Source organism: Pseudonaja textilis, chromosome 3 (genome assembly GCF_049901715.1).
Source record: "Pseudonaja textilis isolate UNSWEBS1 chromosome 3, rPseTex1.2, whole genome shotgun sequence".
In the NCBI taxonomy this organism is placed as follows: domain Eukaryota; kingdom Metazoa; phylum Chordata; class Lepidosauria; order Squamata; family Elapidae; genus Pseudonaja; species Pseudonaja textilis.
The window spans coordinates 119,804,761-119,820,810 of NC_141992.1; the positions used below are offsets into that span (position 1 = coordinate 119,804,761).

General features: G+C 36.5%; 1 protein-coding gene across 2 annotated transcripts in view; it reads right to left on the reverse strand.

The window, feature by feature from the left end:
- Nucleotides 1-16,050, reverse strand: part of MYO10 (myosin X) — a 157,159-nt gene that overhangs the window by 33,937 nt on the left and 107,172 nt on the right. For both annotated transcript variants that reach the window (XM_087930718.1, XM_087930719.1), the window contains 2 exons: nt 3,048-3,172; nt 2,845-2,959 (listed from right to left, as the gene is read on the reverse strand). In XM_087930718.1, coding sequence (XP_087786844.1) covers nt 2,845-2,959; nt 3,048-3,172 — 240 coding nt within the window. The remainder of the gene's footprint in view (nt 1-2,844; nt 2,960-3,047; nt 3,173-16,050) is intronic.

A 16,050-nucleotide genomic window follows, 5' to 3' on the forward strand; every position in this document is an offset into this window, starting at 1 on the left:
GGTGCCAAATTATAATATCATTTATCATACCCTGTTGGGGCTGGGTAGGATGCTGCTGATGCCCATTGATTTTGTACTAATTCAGCAAACATATGAGGGACAGGAATAGTTTCTGCCTCATTAGCCGGATGTGAGAATATTAGGTCCTCGGATTCGTCCTGACACCCTGTTGACAATGGATGAGGACTTGATGTGCCTAGTTTAGCAGTGTTCTTTGCTTTGCACAAAGGATCGAGCAGACAGGGATCCCATTTCCGAAGTAGCTGAAAAGTGTCTGGTCCGGATGGATTCCTGAATTCCAACCGCAATGCCCTTCTGAATTGCCATCTCCATCCATTGCCTCATTTCGATGGGAATAGTCTCAGGTAATCCCTCCTCCTGTCTTAAACCGGCAGTAGGGGTGAAAGTTACCTCTGGGCTTCGCCGGGCAGTGCTCCTTGGAGGAGATATGGCTATGGGAGGCTGTCCAGAAATAGCTGTCTGGGCTGGGTAGATAAGTCCAAGGGCCCCAGCAATGGACTTGGGCCCTGATCCGACTGTTATGTCATAGCCATCTTGTCCGTCTCCCTGGCCCGCTTCTGCAACTACCTTTCCAAGGCTTGGTGCCGTCTACAGGCATCCTTATCCGCCGCCTTAGAGGCCTTTTGGGGGCCCACTGACTTATCTCAGGACTAGCTATACAGGTCCTGGATGGATCCTTTCCTGTCAAAAACATCCCGCTGTTTGAAATGGCACTTGAGGCTTCGCTCCAATGTAACGATCCAAAAGCAATTGCGAGAGGGAAAAAAAAAATTCCCGTTTAAGGACTAGCCTGTCTTGGAGCGAAAGACATTGTCACCTTCCATTGTGGAGGACTGAATCTCGTGTCTCTAACTTTAATTTTTTTTTCTAAAAAATTATTATTAGTAATAAGTAGTAGTAGTACTTAGGGGTGATGCCTACCCTTGTGGTTAAAAATAGAGAGCTTCTCAAGGAGTGTAAAGTATATATATATGGTATGTGTGTGTATATATATATATATATATATATATATATATATATATATATATATATATACACACACACACACACACACACACATACATATATACATATATATATATACACACACACACACACACACATACATACATACATACACATACATACAAACACACACATATATACATATGCCTATATCTAAATGTAAGCCTGTATATATGGGAAACAGTATCTAAGGGTCCCCAGCAAGGGAAACCCCCCAAGCGCTCCAAGCAAGAAATATTCAGGATCCCTGGTCCCCAACATGGGAAACCAGCTATACAGGTCCTGGATGGATCCTTTCCTGTCAAAAATGTCCCGCTGTTTGAAATGGCACTTGAGGCTTCGCTCCAATGTAACGATCCAAAAGCAATTGCAAGAGGGGGAAAAAAAAATTCCCGTTTAAGGACTAGCCTGCTTATCCAACGCCAGCAGGCTAAGAGAGAAATAATCCCAGGAAAGTGGAGTGGGAAAGTACTTGCCTCGGTCCACAAGAAGGGAAACCAGCGGGGAATGGCGCCTGTAATATTTAGGCGCGAACTTGAAGCCAGCCATTTAAAATGGCAGGAAGCAGAATCTTCGATGTAAATGCCTGAGCAATTTAATGAGCTGCTGCTGCTGACTCTCTAAAATGTTAGACAAATGATTCTGCAAGGAGAAGTGAGCCGCGGCTGGGAGCATTCCGGCAAGATCGCAAAGATAAGACGATCAGGGAGTTAGATGGGCTAATTGCCTGAAGTAGCTGTCTCAGGCTGCCTGCGAAGTGGCAGGCTCCACCAGTCACAAAGGGCTGCTCTCAACTGATCGGGGGGATAACCTAATAGAGCCACAAGCCTTGAAATCGCCAGATTAATAGGGGAAAAATTTGCAAGCCGAATTAACCCAAGAGCAAACCTGAATCTTGACTACCTGAATCAGAAACTGTTCCAGTCAGGGAGTGCACAATCTCTTACCACGAAGGCTGAGCTAAAACTGGGGGACACTGGGGAGATGTCCCGTGGAGGAGGAACGTCCCGGAGTTTTAAGCCCAGCCTTTCCAGAAGAGACTGAAGCATGCCCCACTTCTGGATGCTCTGAACAGCTCATGGGAGAAAAGAAAGATTACACTGCTGTTAATGGTTAAGTGTCTGAGGATTCACCACCACTGACAATGCTACTATCCTTCAAAGCGACCTTATATAGACCATTATACAGAGTGACCTGAGTCTAGGAAGGGTTAGAGATGGCGGGGGGGTAGTGAGGACCACTAAGTATTAGGAAAGAACATAAAGAAATGTTCTGTGCATTTTGGGTTGGATGAATGCTTATTTCAATTAGGCAATATAATGGGTTAGTTTCTTTGCCTTAGATACAAAAATCGCAAGCAAAAAATGCTCAGCAATATTAGATCATGACTGAACCTGGCTACTGCCTACCCGAAGAGTTAAAAGAGCAGAAATTTATACTATGTCCAGTCTGCTCATTGTACAAATATTTTAGTTGCCATTCTTTTGATATTGCCAGAGGTCAGTTAAATTAATTGTTTTTTTCATGTATACCTCAATTAGGTAGGACATTTTTTTTGAGAATTACATTTCATTTCAGCTGTTTTTAACACCAAAATCTACAATTAGCAAATTTATCATGTATTTTTATGCTGCGCAGGATAGCACAGAAATTAAATAGTTTACGATAGTTAGCTAAAGTTACTTGATAACTGGGCATCAACCACTACAAGCTATCTAGCTTTGGAACTGAGGCAATGCCCAGCTCCCACTGTGTATTAATACAGAAGATGCTTTAATCATTATTCTGGCTTTGCATATCCATTCATTTTTATTTTACCTTAGATTTCCCAAGTTGCCATTCAGTTTTTGTGCTATCATATAGATAGAGGAGGGCAGCACACTTTCCTTTTAAATCCTCAGGGAGAGTCAAATTCCTCATCAGGACTTCATATCTATAGAAACAAACCAATCACATTATTTTTAATTGCTTTACTTCATTTTCCTTTCTTCATCTGCTCTTAAACAAAAACAGATTGCTACCTTTTGTGAAAATCCTGAAATGGCCTCCGCACAGGAAAACCTGCTCTTCGTATCCGTACTGTTTCGAGCATACCAGAGTAGCACAACTGGTTCAAAACCACATTCTGATCAAACTGGTCAGGCATCTAAAATGTAACATAATCAGGTGTATTTCATTAGCTATAAAATTTGTGAATCTGTAAACAAGAGATTCGGGGTATGTCAAAGAGTGATACTAAACATATGACATGCATTAGTGCAGCTGCATTATTTTTAAGTATTAATTTCAATTAATGGAGTCATTCAGAGGGCAAAACAACACCCTCAACTCTTCTCAGGCTTTTTCCGGTGGATTGGGAGAACTTTCTGAAGCCAGTGCAACAGGGGTTAATAAAGAGGAGATACCAAAGAGACGTTTGGTGGTACAAATACCAATCTGCTCAGGTAACCTTAAGCCATTTCTACTTAAGATTGATTATCTTTTTATAATTTATTCTGGGCTACAAATGCCCAAATTCATTCTCACGCCCTCTCTCACTTCTTTTGTATCTCTCTGTGTACATATTCTATATGAAGAACTTGTATGTATAAAACTGATTTTGTTCAGAAATAATGAAGGAGTTACAACAAAACTTGTATGAGAAGTAACAACCTTGAAATCTTTAACAATGAGCATGAGGAAACAAGAATACAGGTTACAGCGGCAGTTGGAGCCAGGACTACCATTGCTAGGAAAAGTGATCATAAGGTATAAAGTTATGTGATCCCATTGCTTAGCACAGGCAAGGATTGGCTTGCCTGAGGATCCCGGTTGCCATCATAAAAACCAGACTATGGAGATCATTAAGTGAAAAGGGGTGGAATTCCCAATTAAGGAGCATGAAATGGTGGGGTTTTCTTCAGACGTGTATTATGGAATGCAGGTGAGATCGTGGGGGTTGCAGGAGGGTGGACAGAGGCCTCAGACAGGCTGGAAGAAACTGGGGTGGGGGGGAGAGGTGAGGCCATGAGAGGGTCAGTAAGGGGTGCAGGTGAGCTGGTGAGAGCTTTAGGTGGGTGAGATCTGAAGAAAAAGTGGTAGGAACAATATATAATAAACTTGCAATATTTCCTGATTGCTTCCCTTTGATTTTGCTTGTGGGAAACTGACAAAGGAAGGTTGCAAATGATGATTGTGCACCACAGCTTGCAACAATGTCATAACTGTAAGACGAGTATCTGAAATGTGACCACATGTCCATAGGGGATGCTGTAACAGTTGGAAATCATGTATCAGTTGAACATCTTTTTTTTCAATGCAACCGTAATAATTGTTGAACGAATGGATGTAAAGCTATTTGTATTATACTTAAATATTAAAGACTACTTGTATTACTCTTGACGTACAAAAAGGAGAGGGTTTTCTTCCTTGCTCATAATACTGAACTGGGGATGATCAACCAAGGAAATGGAGGGAAATTTAGAACATAAAACACATCATATAGTTAAATTGGGAATCTGCAGTTTGATATTGGGGTGGCCACTATCTTGAGCTGCTTTAAAACAAAAGTAGTCAACTCATGCCCCATTGGATCATCATTTCAGAGATATTTCCTGACTTAAATAGAGAAAAAGAATGATTAAGGGCAAAGAAGGAATGATATAGGAACACCTTGTGATTTCCTGCACCTTGACTGACCACCTTTCAGCAACTGATGGCAGGATTGGTCTGCCTGATTTCCAGTGGCCAATGGTGAGAACAGTCTATCAGATCTCTGGAGGGCTAGGCTGGAAGCAGTCTACTGATTTCCAGCAGGCAACGAAAAGCTAGGGAAGGACCAATTTACTGAACCTCTGAGCAGCAATGCAGTAGGACTGAAATGGCCATAACTGCTAAATTTCAAACTCGTAAGAGTCATGGATTTTTGATGCATTCTTTAAGTTAGACCATTTGAGGTATCTTGGTTCAAAAATTGCTGCCCTATGATGTACCATTTTGCACACTTGGAAAGTTATAAATAAACAGTCATGAGAATTTCAGTAGTATAGATACATTTATCCATCTTTATGAAGAACACAAATTATATTATCAGAATGCCTAACTACAGTATATCAGTTGTTAGAGAACATGAATAAGGTGACAACGTATATAATGTTCTATTCATGGAATCCCCATAATATTCTGCAGCAACAAAATGCTGACTTAAATAATTTGCTATAGCTTTTTAATATGTGTGTGTGTGTGTGTTGTGTGTGTGTGTGTGTGTAAGAGAGAGAGAGAGAGAGAGAATTGCAGACTAAGATCTACCTTTTCAGTCTTTTTTCTGTCTAATCAAGTCATCCTACTTAATCCAATGACCAATCCCAACTCACTAGCCTTGATTGCTATTTAGCAATTCCAAAAGCTTGACAGTAATGACAGAGTAAAACGGAGCCTTGGCAAAGATACAATTTCATAGCATCTCTAAGGAATAATAAAATGCCTTAATCTGCATTCCCAAGAGGTAATCAAATCCTATTTGCAAATCAGATGCCACTGGAACAAATATGGGCATAATTCCTTTAAGACTTAATAAGAATTGTGTCATCCATTGAGAAATACTCTCCATTTTTTCCTATTTTTGTGCTATGTGTTTTACATATCTTAGCCAATTTTTCCAAGAGAAATTTGTATCAAGAATTGTAAAACAAAGTAACTAGTTACCATAAGCATTAGTAATGATTTTGTAAGGATTAAAGAAAAAGTATTTGGTGTTTTACTTTTACTAGTACTAATAAAAAACCCATTAACACTATATCCTAAAAATCATGAATTCGTTATTTACAATAAACACCAAAGAAGTTGATGCTATCCTTGTGAAAATTGTTTTTAAATTTGCTGAAAATATTTTGTAGACATGGGCAGAAATTCATAAAATAGAATTGAAATACTTCAAATGCTATTACACTATTACACTTGAAGAAAAAAAAAGGCTAAAATTTGTATGATCAGAGTACAATACTGTCTTCATTCCCAAATTTAAGTAAAAGTCGCAATGTACAAGTGATGATGAGCACTAATATCAGCAACTTTTCACAGCACTTTTAAAGCATCTTGATCAAAATACTTTAAACAGGCAAAAACCTAAGTTCATTAAGATATTTCTTATCACTCCTTTATGAAATAGATTCTATTTTTATTTTATATATCATGTCCAAGTAACACATTTGGAATACCCATGAAGTGCATAAAATGTTTTGTAGTACCATGAAATACATATAGTTATGTTAGGAAACAAAAAAATTCAAGTACTTTTATAAGTTTTTTTTTAAATAATGTAATACTATTTTCCCTTTTCTTTCCCCTAAAATAATTTTAACAGTCCACTAATTTGGGGAGTCTGGATTGTATTTCACTCCATTAGTTAAGATAAAGAATAAAAAAAAGGAAGAAATTTGTACTTAGTATTATTATTAGTAGACAGAAGTATATGCTAATACTTTATATTCAGGCAACAAAATATTAAATTTCTGCCTGGAAACAAAGCAGGATAAATATCAAAACCTCATCTACGATGCAAAAGATCTTAAAATAGAGTTAGCACCGAACATAGTTTTTCTCTGCTGCAAGTTTGCACCCTGTGCAAATACTTTTCTATGCCCAGTTTCTCAAAACATAAGAAACAACTGAAATCTTGCAACAACGAATAAATAAGTTATTACTCACCAACTCATAGGGGTTGTGGGTGCCCTGCAGATTCATATTTCTCAGAGGCAAAATTCATATGGAAAGTAACTCCCACCCTGACCTTTTCCCTGCACTGCTAAAGACACTGAACAATAATGAACACTATTCCTAGTGCTTTAAAAAGTGCTCAGTTGCCATGACAACCCCTCCCTTTCTAAGGATAATTAGTATGGTGTGTCTGTCAGATCTGATTGGGAGGGCTGAACAGAAAAATATGCAAATGAGTGACACTAGGGCAAGTCACTCCTTTGCTGCGCGCTGCAGTAAGAGAGCTCTGTGCATCTCACAAAACAGGACTGAACCCTGGAACTATTTCGTTAAAAGCAATGTCTGTAGCACAAGAGCTAAACTGATACACACACAACTAAAAATTAAGTTGGAAATCAAAAGGCAATTTGTATTAGAAGGGTTGCAGGCTCCAATTTATCTCACTGGAACAAAACTATGCCCTTGAGTTTGAGACAAAACAAGGTCAATACAAATGAAACTTACCTTGCAGCGTTTCTCTTAGTAACCCATGCTATTGCTTCAGATTTATTCTCTGCTGCTTAGTGCTTACAACTCCTGAGAATAAATGCAACAGTTGTAGTGTGGTACAAAGTTGCAGTTCAATGTGCCATCTTTTAGAAAAGACTCAGAAGGAAGATTTCATCCACAGGATTTGGATTTCCTTCAAGTCAGACTTGATAGCAACTTTGGTATGTGTGTGGGTGTGAATGTTTACCCTTCTTTATGGCATAATGATTCAGTTCAGTTGCCTGAATAATTTGAAGCCCTTCGCTTACACAGCTTTTTCTCCATTATGCTTTTACTTAGTATATGTGTGTTCATTATTGTGTACATTGAAATAAATGAATCTGGCTTGCATCAAAATAAGGACTTACGTGATCTCTGGCACTATGTATTGGATAGTAGTTTCAAAAAGTATGCATCTCTAATCTAGCTCCATTGCTTTTTGCAGCCTCATTTCCCCATCCTAATTTGTGTTGCTTTTACATGGTTCCTGAACCAATGCCAAGCCCAATAATCTGTGCAGAATTTTGACAAGAATTTGTACTATAGCAGTCCATTAGCTGGGGGAGTGATTGACAAAGGGGAGTAGTCGAAAGATAGAGGGTCAGCCCAATCTGTTGGTGACATATGATTTCATAGATCATTCCTGAAAAAGAATGGTGCACTAAACAGAAAAGAGATGTTTCGCCATATTCACTTTTGATTTCCCAAACCATAGTTTAGAGATCAATAGAAGCAGCCTGGAGTTTCTTTAATATTCATGGTTGTCCAGAGTCACTAAAAAATCAGATTATGAATTTTATTATTCATTATCATCAGACTCCCTGAAAAATTCTATGTCCTGAATTGCAGCTTCAGTGACATTTTGCACATATAAGTATCATCTGATTTTGTATAGTTTAATAACTTCCACAATAACAGAAGATCTGACTACAGGTAGACTAAGTTTAGTGAACACAATCATGACTGGCAACATGATAGTTAAGAAAAGTGGGCGCTAAGCGATGTGCTCATGATCTTACTTCAACTTTTTGTTGTTTTACTGACCTGTAAAGGTTGTAAATGGGAGAATTGTCATAATTGCATACAGTTGCTAAACAAGGCAGTCACTAAATGAGGACAATCTGTATATGCTGAAAAGCGTCTTGTGTGCAAAGAATGTGAAAGTTCTGGCTATAGAATTTGGATTTCTGTGAATCTAGGTGCAAATCACCATTTGTACATGCATTTTTTAAAGAATGGAGGTTGGATGCATCTTTCACACTTCATTTTAATGAAAAATTTCATTAAAGGAATATAGCATTAGCCTATCATTCATTATAAAGTTAAACTTAACAGGATTGTGCAATGTTCTGGAAATAATCTGCAATGACATTTTGAAGCATCTTGGAACACAAATGCAGCATTTATCAATAACTCTTTAAAGTAGACAGAACTTTGATGAGGATCACATAACTGCTCTTTGACCCAAGGAAAATTATGTAGCTGCTTTAGAAGTGCTAAATTCATAGGTATGGGATCTGTGCACTCCAAAGCAAAAATTGAGATTTTAATCCTAAACACTGCACTATTCTATAAATTAAACTTGTATGCTTGAAGCTAAAATTAATTTCTTACCACAAGCAATAATAAGTATGCCCTAATGATAGTGGGATAACCAGTTCTCTCACGGTACAATCATATATATGCATTCAGAATGGTAGTTTCAGGGACTGTGACTTTGTGTATGGGACTGTATATTTAAATGACTTTTATACTGCATTAACTACATCCCAACTTTATGCTTTCCAACCCATGTAGTCCTCATTTAGTTCATTTAGTGACCATTCAAAGTTACAACAACACTGAAAAAGTGACTTAGACTGTTTTTCACATGACTGTTGTGGCATCCCTATGGTTAGATGATCAAAATTGGCAACCGACTCATATTTATGACAGTTGCAGTGTCCTGGGGTCATGTGATGTACTTTTACAACCTTCTGACAAGCAAAGTCTTCCAAATGCTCTTCAGCAACAACATCATTAATTTCCAAGAGGAAAACCTGCTTTCCAAATAGATGGATTTTGATTAATCACATTTGCTCAAAATCTATTCCACAACAGTATAAACTTTTCCTATTTTGTTTAGGTCAACCTCATCTTCTATATCGGTATATTATAGCACAGAAAATCCAGACAATTGCATCCGCCTTTGAGGGATAAGACAGTGACCATATTTTCAATAAGAATTCAATTCAGGGGGAAAATAAATCCGATCAAACATATTTAAAATTTAATTCAATAAACTACAATGTGATTAATCCCCATCTATTTAGCAATTCCTATCTTTTGTCAGATTGAAATTACAAGTGAATGGAATGTTTTGAAGATTCTTGAGGAAGTCTGGAATTTGCACTGGCTTTCACTTAAATTTTCAAATAGTTCTTCGCCTTCATAAGATATATAGGCTATATACAGTACTTAAAATATGCCACTAATTTCTTTGGATTAATCCATTAAAAGAAATTAAGTTATAAGAGGAATAGTGTTTTTCTAATGTGCAAATAACATACAAAATTATATGAAGCCTAGTCACCAAAAATAAAAATTAGAAAAAATTGCCTGGAACAATGAAGGTAGTTATGAATAGCTAGGCCTTTGGGTATCTAACAAAAGCAGAAATGAATTGCGAAAGAAACTGAGAAAACTGAGAAGAATAAGATGAAATAAGGGCATGTAAAAAATGAAATCTAAACAGAATGAGCTAGCATGAAGAATAATCTGCTAATTGGAAATATTATTTCTTTCAGTTATTCTAAATTGTATAGATTTCAGGTCAAATGTTACTAATTTTGTGAAACAGAATTGCTATACTTGCCTATTTGTTTGTTAAAAAATGAAGCAATAAATGCAGATGACAAAACCATTCCCATTTCTAGAAACAATCTATTTCTACTGCAACTAAGTATTTATTATTCATTTCATATCTATGTGGAAGAAATACTTTTTCAAAGAGGAACTGTTTTATATCCATATTTTATACAGTGAAATTCCTTGATATAATTTTATAAATGTAAATACACATGGCACATTGTTCAAATTAAAGTAGCCAATTCCATCACAACAAAATACAACAATTGTTCATTCTCAAGAAAACATGACAAAGAAAGGGAGATTATAAAAAAGAAAATCCTTCTATATGCCAGGATTTGAAATTCCACCTTAAAAAATTAGTTCTTTTATCATAAGAAAAATAATCAGTCTTCAAAATAAATTCCCCTCAAAGGAAGTTCAAAATATGCAACACCCTGTTTAAAAAGAAAAGCAGTATTGCAGATAGTTACTCACCATAGTTCATTCAAGGTTTCCAAGAAAGATTTCAACTATCAAGCAAATATATGTAATTTCCATTCAGTTAGATTAAAATCTAAGCAAATACGTTTTTAGTTTTTATTTATTTCATTATTTTATTATTTGATTTTTCCCACCAGTTAAAACATTCTTGGTGGAATACAATCTTAACAATAAAATGTATATGGATAATTATAAGAATAAACAATATCCCTCAAATTGAACCACATATAAAATAATAACATAATCAAAGCAATAAAATTAGAAGCCAACATCTGTACATCAAAAGGCTATTATACAATTCTGTTTTTAGTCATTTCCTTTAGGTACATTTCCTGTGCTTTACAAAATTACAAAGTTAAGAGCTGAGGGCATTTCAAGGGATAGGGATATTTTCATGTAGTTGCCAGTTATTTCACAATTCATGATCCCAAATCATTTTCAGAGAACAAGAACAAAAAAGATCTATAATCTATATTCCATTTCATTCATATATTATAAACTAAAATTAAATTTAAAAATGAAGCCAGCCAGGCTAGTTAACTGAACACTTAGCTAAATTAGGATTTTTATTTTAGATTCTACAATTCAAATAAAATACCCAGTCACGACAATTTCCATTTATCTCTTGACCACAGATCAAACAATGTGCTGTTGTACTGCTTGTGTGTGTTTATGTGTGAATGAGAAACAGAAAGACAGAACATGTTAATGTATTTTTACAAGGTGGGCATGTTGCAATTCTGTTTATGGCCAGAGAAAATTACCAATTCTGCTGAATTACCTTCTCAGAGGAGTAAGGCAGTACACCTCCTTTTATTGAAAACAGACACTCATGTCAAAGGAAAATATAAACAATGGGCAATGAGAATGCCACCAGGTAATCATAGTAAAGCAATAATTAAAAAAAATCTTATTATCCCTGCAGGCATGATTTTTACCTATGGAATCCTTTACAAATGCACTGATGAGGTAAGTGAAAAGCAAGAGATGCAGAATGCCTTTCCACTAAATGGGAAACAGACCGTGTTCAATATAATAGCGAGGGAATAGGGGGAAAATGACTTGTGGTTAACTTTAGGGCTGACAAGTCTTTGTACAACTGACAGCAGGGCTTCAGGAAGCCAGCTGGAAACCTTGACAGCCACTCCTCTCCACCTGTGAAAAGTCTGTTGCCACTCCAGTTAAGGTCATCCTAATTAAAGCTTGCAACCCCTGATGGTTGACTCTCAATCTGCCTCTCTCCTCTTTGCCGCATTGTTATCAGTCAGTGGTCTTCCGCTGAAGTAAAATAAATCTGGTTTGGAGATAGTCAGAGATTTGCTCATGGGTGGGGGAAGACATGCTGTGAAATTCTAATTAAGAGACAGCTGTCCTTTCTCACCAAACTCCATTGACCAAAAAAAGCAGAAGCATCGTTGTTTACAATAGTAGCCAGGAAGTCCAAACCATATAGGTGAATAATGGCTGTGCTAACTCAATCAGATTGTCCTAATATTGTAGTGACAGATGTACTTCCCTTTCTATGTTAAACTAACGAAACTGAAGACCTATATTTTATGCTTGTTTCATCTTTCAGCGATGGGAAATCATTTAAACTACCTGGATTAATGTTAACAGTAGATAATATTACATTAAGGCTTAATTTGAGATCTGTTTTGAAATTTAATTTTTTATCTATGTTAGTATGTGCAATTATGTGTGTGTGTTAAACCTATGTTATTTTGTTACTAGTCCCCCCCAAAAAGACTACATTTTTCTTCTTCTTCTTCAATACCAGCATCACAGTGCTTCCAGACAAAGCTTATATTGTACAATTATTTTGCCTTATTCCTAGAATGGAAGGGGTGTCCAGAAATTCATTTGTAAGTAGGTCTCCTGCATTTACCCACAATTTCTGGTTTGTTTTGCTGTTTACCCCCACCCCCACCATGCCTTAACAAAGCAAAAACAGAATAGCTGCCTAAAATGTTTGGGTTGCTAACACAAGGAGTTGTTTATTTGGTAGCAGGATCTTTAATTTTCAATTGGATTTTCTTTTAAACATAAGCCTATTAAGTATAATTAGAGTAATTATTGTACAAGGGTTTTATGAGTTTATGCAGAATAGCAACAAGAAACTCATGGCCCCTAACTGCATATATAAACCATGCTTGCTTTAGTGCTGTTGTTTTGTGTATTCTATTGCTGAATAATGGCAATGTGATTGCCCAATGAGTTTTAATGGAAAACTAATGAAAATGGGGCAGTTATTGCTCTGATGGAATCCAAGCAGTTTTCAAATGTTCCTGTGATATAAGCCTGACAAAGAAAGTGAAAAGAATGAAACGATCCATCTTACTATGCTCCAGGTTACAAAGCTACTATAATATCAAAAGCTGGCTAGAAACAGGAGAATTAATGGTGTTGCACTCTTAATGTAAGACATTCATAAGGATAAAGAAGTAATAATAATAACCTCAAAGCTCAGATGAAAAAAACGTAAAGAGCCTGGAGTTTTATGTCTATAACTATTCAAGAGATACAACTTTGATTCAACGGATACAACTTTGAAATATAGCTAATATTTAAAACTACTATTAATATTATTAAATATAGTTATTGGTATCAATTTATTAATAAATTGGTATATTTATTAATAAATATCAATTTATTATTCTTACAGGAACAGTTACACAATCATCTCTTCAAGGGGCACAGGATGATTTCTGCTTATCAAAGGACAGTGGTTTATCTCTGAGGACTGAGCCAGTCAATCCACTTTTGCTACAGTGCACCCATCAAGAAGAATAAAGCCTGATCCACAGGTGGCAAGCTGCATATCTACAGGAATTTTGCTTGAACTGAAAATTTTTAATTTTTACTTCCCGCTATCCTAAAGAACCTAGGGTTAACTACTGATCACACACATTGAGAAAGGTGCCAAACTAAATTGATGATCACTCATTGGTTCCAGGGTACAGATAAGAAATTATCTCTAGCAACAATCAATCATTGTATTCCTCCTTTAATTATAACTTTCACTGAATTGATCTGTACAGTTTGTGATACCTGGAACCAGATGCTTGACAACATAATTCAATGCTGATCACAAAAATGAAGAAGAATTAGAAGAGATTTTTACACATGTCTGATAGAGTATGTTTGATTCAATGGATCACGCTTTTGTGACAAGCCAAAGGGAAGAAGATCTATGATAGCGGGGTTTTTTAACCACGTGGAATACAATTTCAGCTGTACACTGGTTCCACTGAAACTAAAGATTCAACAATGGTAGCTACAGCAATTCAAAATGTAGTGTTAAAAATTACATATGCAATAATTCCATTGACCAGACAATGGTTTTATTCATTAGGTAAATGCTTCTGACCATTTCAATGAGATTTGAAAGAGGAGCATCCAAGTGAAATTGTTCTCCTTTCTCTGTTGCTTATTAATGGTGTCTGAAAAATCATTATGGGAAATTAGCTTGTCTTAAAGCTAATATTTGATAGTCTAAATTAGGTACACTAAAAACATAGTCTACTGACTAGTTTTATGTTGCTAAGAAACAAAGGTCAGGCAACTTTCAAAGGCCAAATTATTCCCGTCTCCATGGTAAAACTCACAGAACTTTTTCATTTCAAACTTTCACCCTGTAACTTGGGACAAAAAAGATCTACTAGTTGTGTTATTCTCCCAAATAACTATACATTACATTGGTTCCATAGCTGATCTTCCATCATGTCAATATATTAATACCTGACAATGTTCCTTGTGCACAAGAAAAGAAAGAAGACATTATATTGCCACCTGCTAATTTCCATCCTACAGCCAGGTACTTGCACGTGCACAGTAAGCATTTTTGGATGATGAGGGAATCTGCTGGCATCATTTCAAAAAAGCAAGAAGCTTCTCAAAAGAATGGCTGACAGAGATTTATAATTGCCTTGGTATGTTTATATTAACTAGAGTCAACAGACTGTCTACTGTAGATCCGAGAAGAACTCACATTAAAAAAATATATTGGTGCCTATATGTTAATGTACTAGAATTGTTTTTTCAGTCAACTGCCTAGTAAAAAATTTAAGGCTGCTGCTTTTGTAATGTTAAAGGCTGAAAGAACCTAGGAGATTGCCTGAAAGTGCACAGTACGTTTTTCCCAAGTGGACCTCTCCTCCTTTTCTTTCTTTGCATGGTTTAAGCATTACAACTGCATCGATGCCAACTATGTTTAACATTAACCAGCCTCTTCCTCAATTAAGATTTGCAACCTCCCATCAAAGACTGATTTAAAATTCTAGATTAACCTGGATTTATCTGTGCAATTAAAAGACTAGCTAAGGAAAATCAATAATAATAAAACCCCAAGGATTTATTCAAATAAAAAATATTGTCCTAAATCTAGCCTCTTGATTTGCAACCAGGTATGTGCAATGGAATCATCAAAGGATTGCTTTGCATGTTCTTTTTTGGCTGACTGTGGCACTTGACTGAAGTAGCAAGGCCCTGTATTTTTAATCTCTGCCAACAGTAAGGGAGATGAAAGTACCTTCTTTGTACATGTTTCTGCTGCTAGTAAGTACAATTCAGGAAAACCAGTATAGAACAGATACCTCTTGATTGATAAAAGGACTATGATGGATCAAAGATTTGGTTCTCTAATAAATTAGGAAAAGAATAAGTGGATAATAGATTTTTGTCAAAATTCCAGTGTCCCTTGTTTTGTAACCTGTAACCTGTAAAATTTAGGACAGCATGAACTAGGCACACAAGCTACTCTCAATCCTTAAAACTAGGTTAACCAAATCTAATTGCTATGTTTATATATAAATATGCATGTCATAATTTACTGTACAAGTAAGCACGTTATTATTTACTGTGGTGACCTAGTTTACCCAACATGTTTAGTTTAGTTTACTTTATTGTCATTGCACCTCGTACAACGAAACCAAACACCATTTTTAGTTTGTAATTTGTTGAAACCCTCGCCACACCTGCCTCATGTTATAGCTATAAAAATTATCCTCAATCTTCTTCTTATAATCAGTCTTGGCCTTCTGAATACCTTTCTTCAGATTAGCTCTGGCAACACTGTATCTTGCCCCAGCACCAGACCTAAAGGCCTTGGTCCTGTCACGCAAGAGGCGCTGGACTTCCTTAGTCACCCAGGGTTTCTGATTGGGATAGATCCTAATACATTTATCCACAGTGATAGTATCTGTGCAATGTTTGATATAGCACAGAACAGTTGCAGTGTGCACCTCTAAGTCAGGGTGGTAAAAGATGTCCCAATTTGTGTTCTCAAAACAATCTTGAAGTTGTTGGGAAGCATCTTCTGGCCAAGATTTCACTGTCTTTATTATAGGAAGAGCCCATCTCCTAAGAGGGATGTACGCTGGTGCTAAAAGCAGTGACATTTGGTCTGATTGTCCCAAATGTGGTAATTGTATAACCTTATAGCCATGTTTGTTGTTGGTATACACTTTGTCCAAT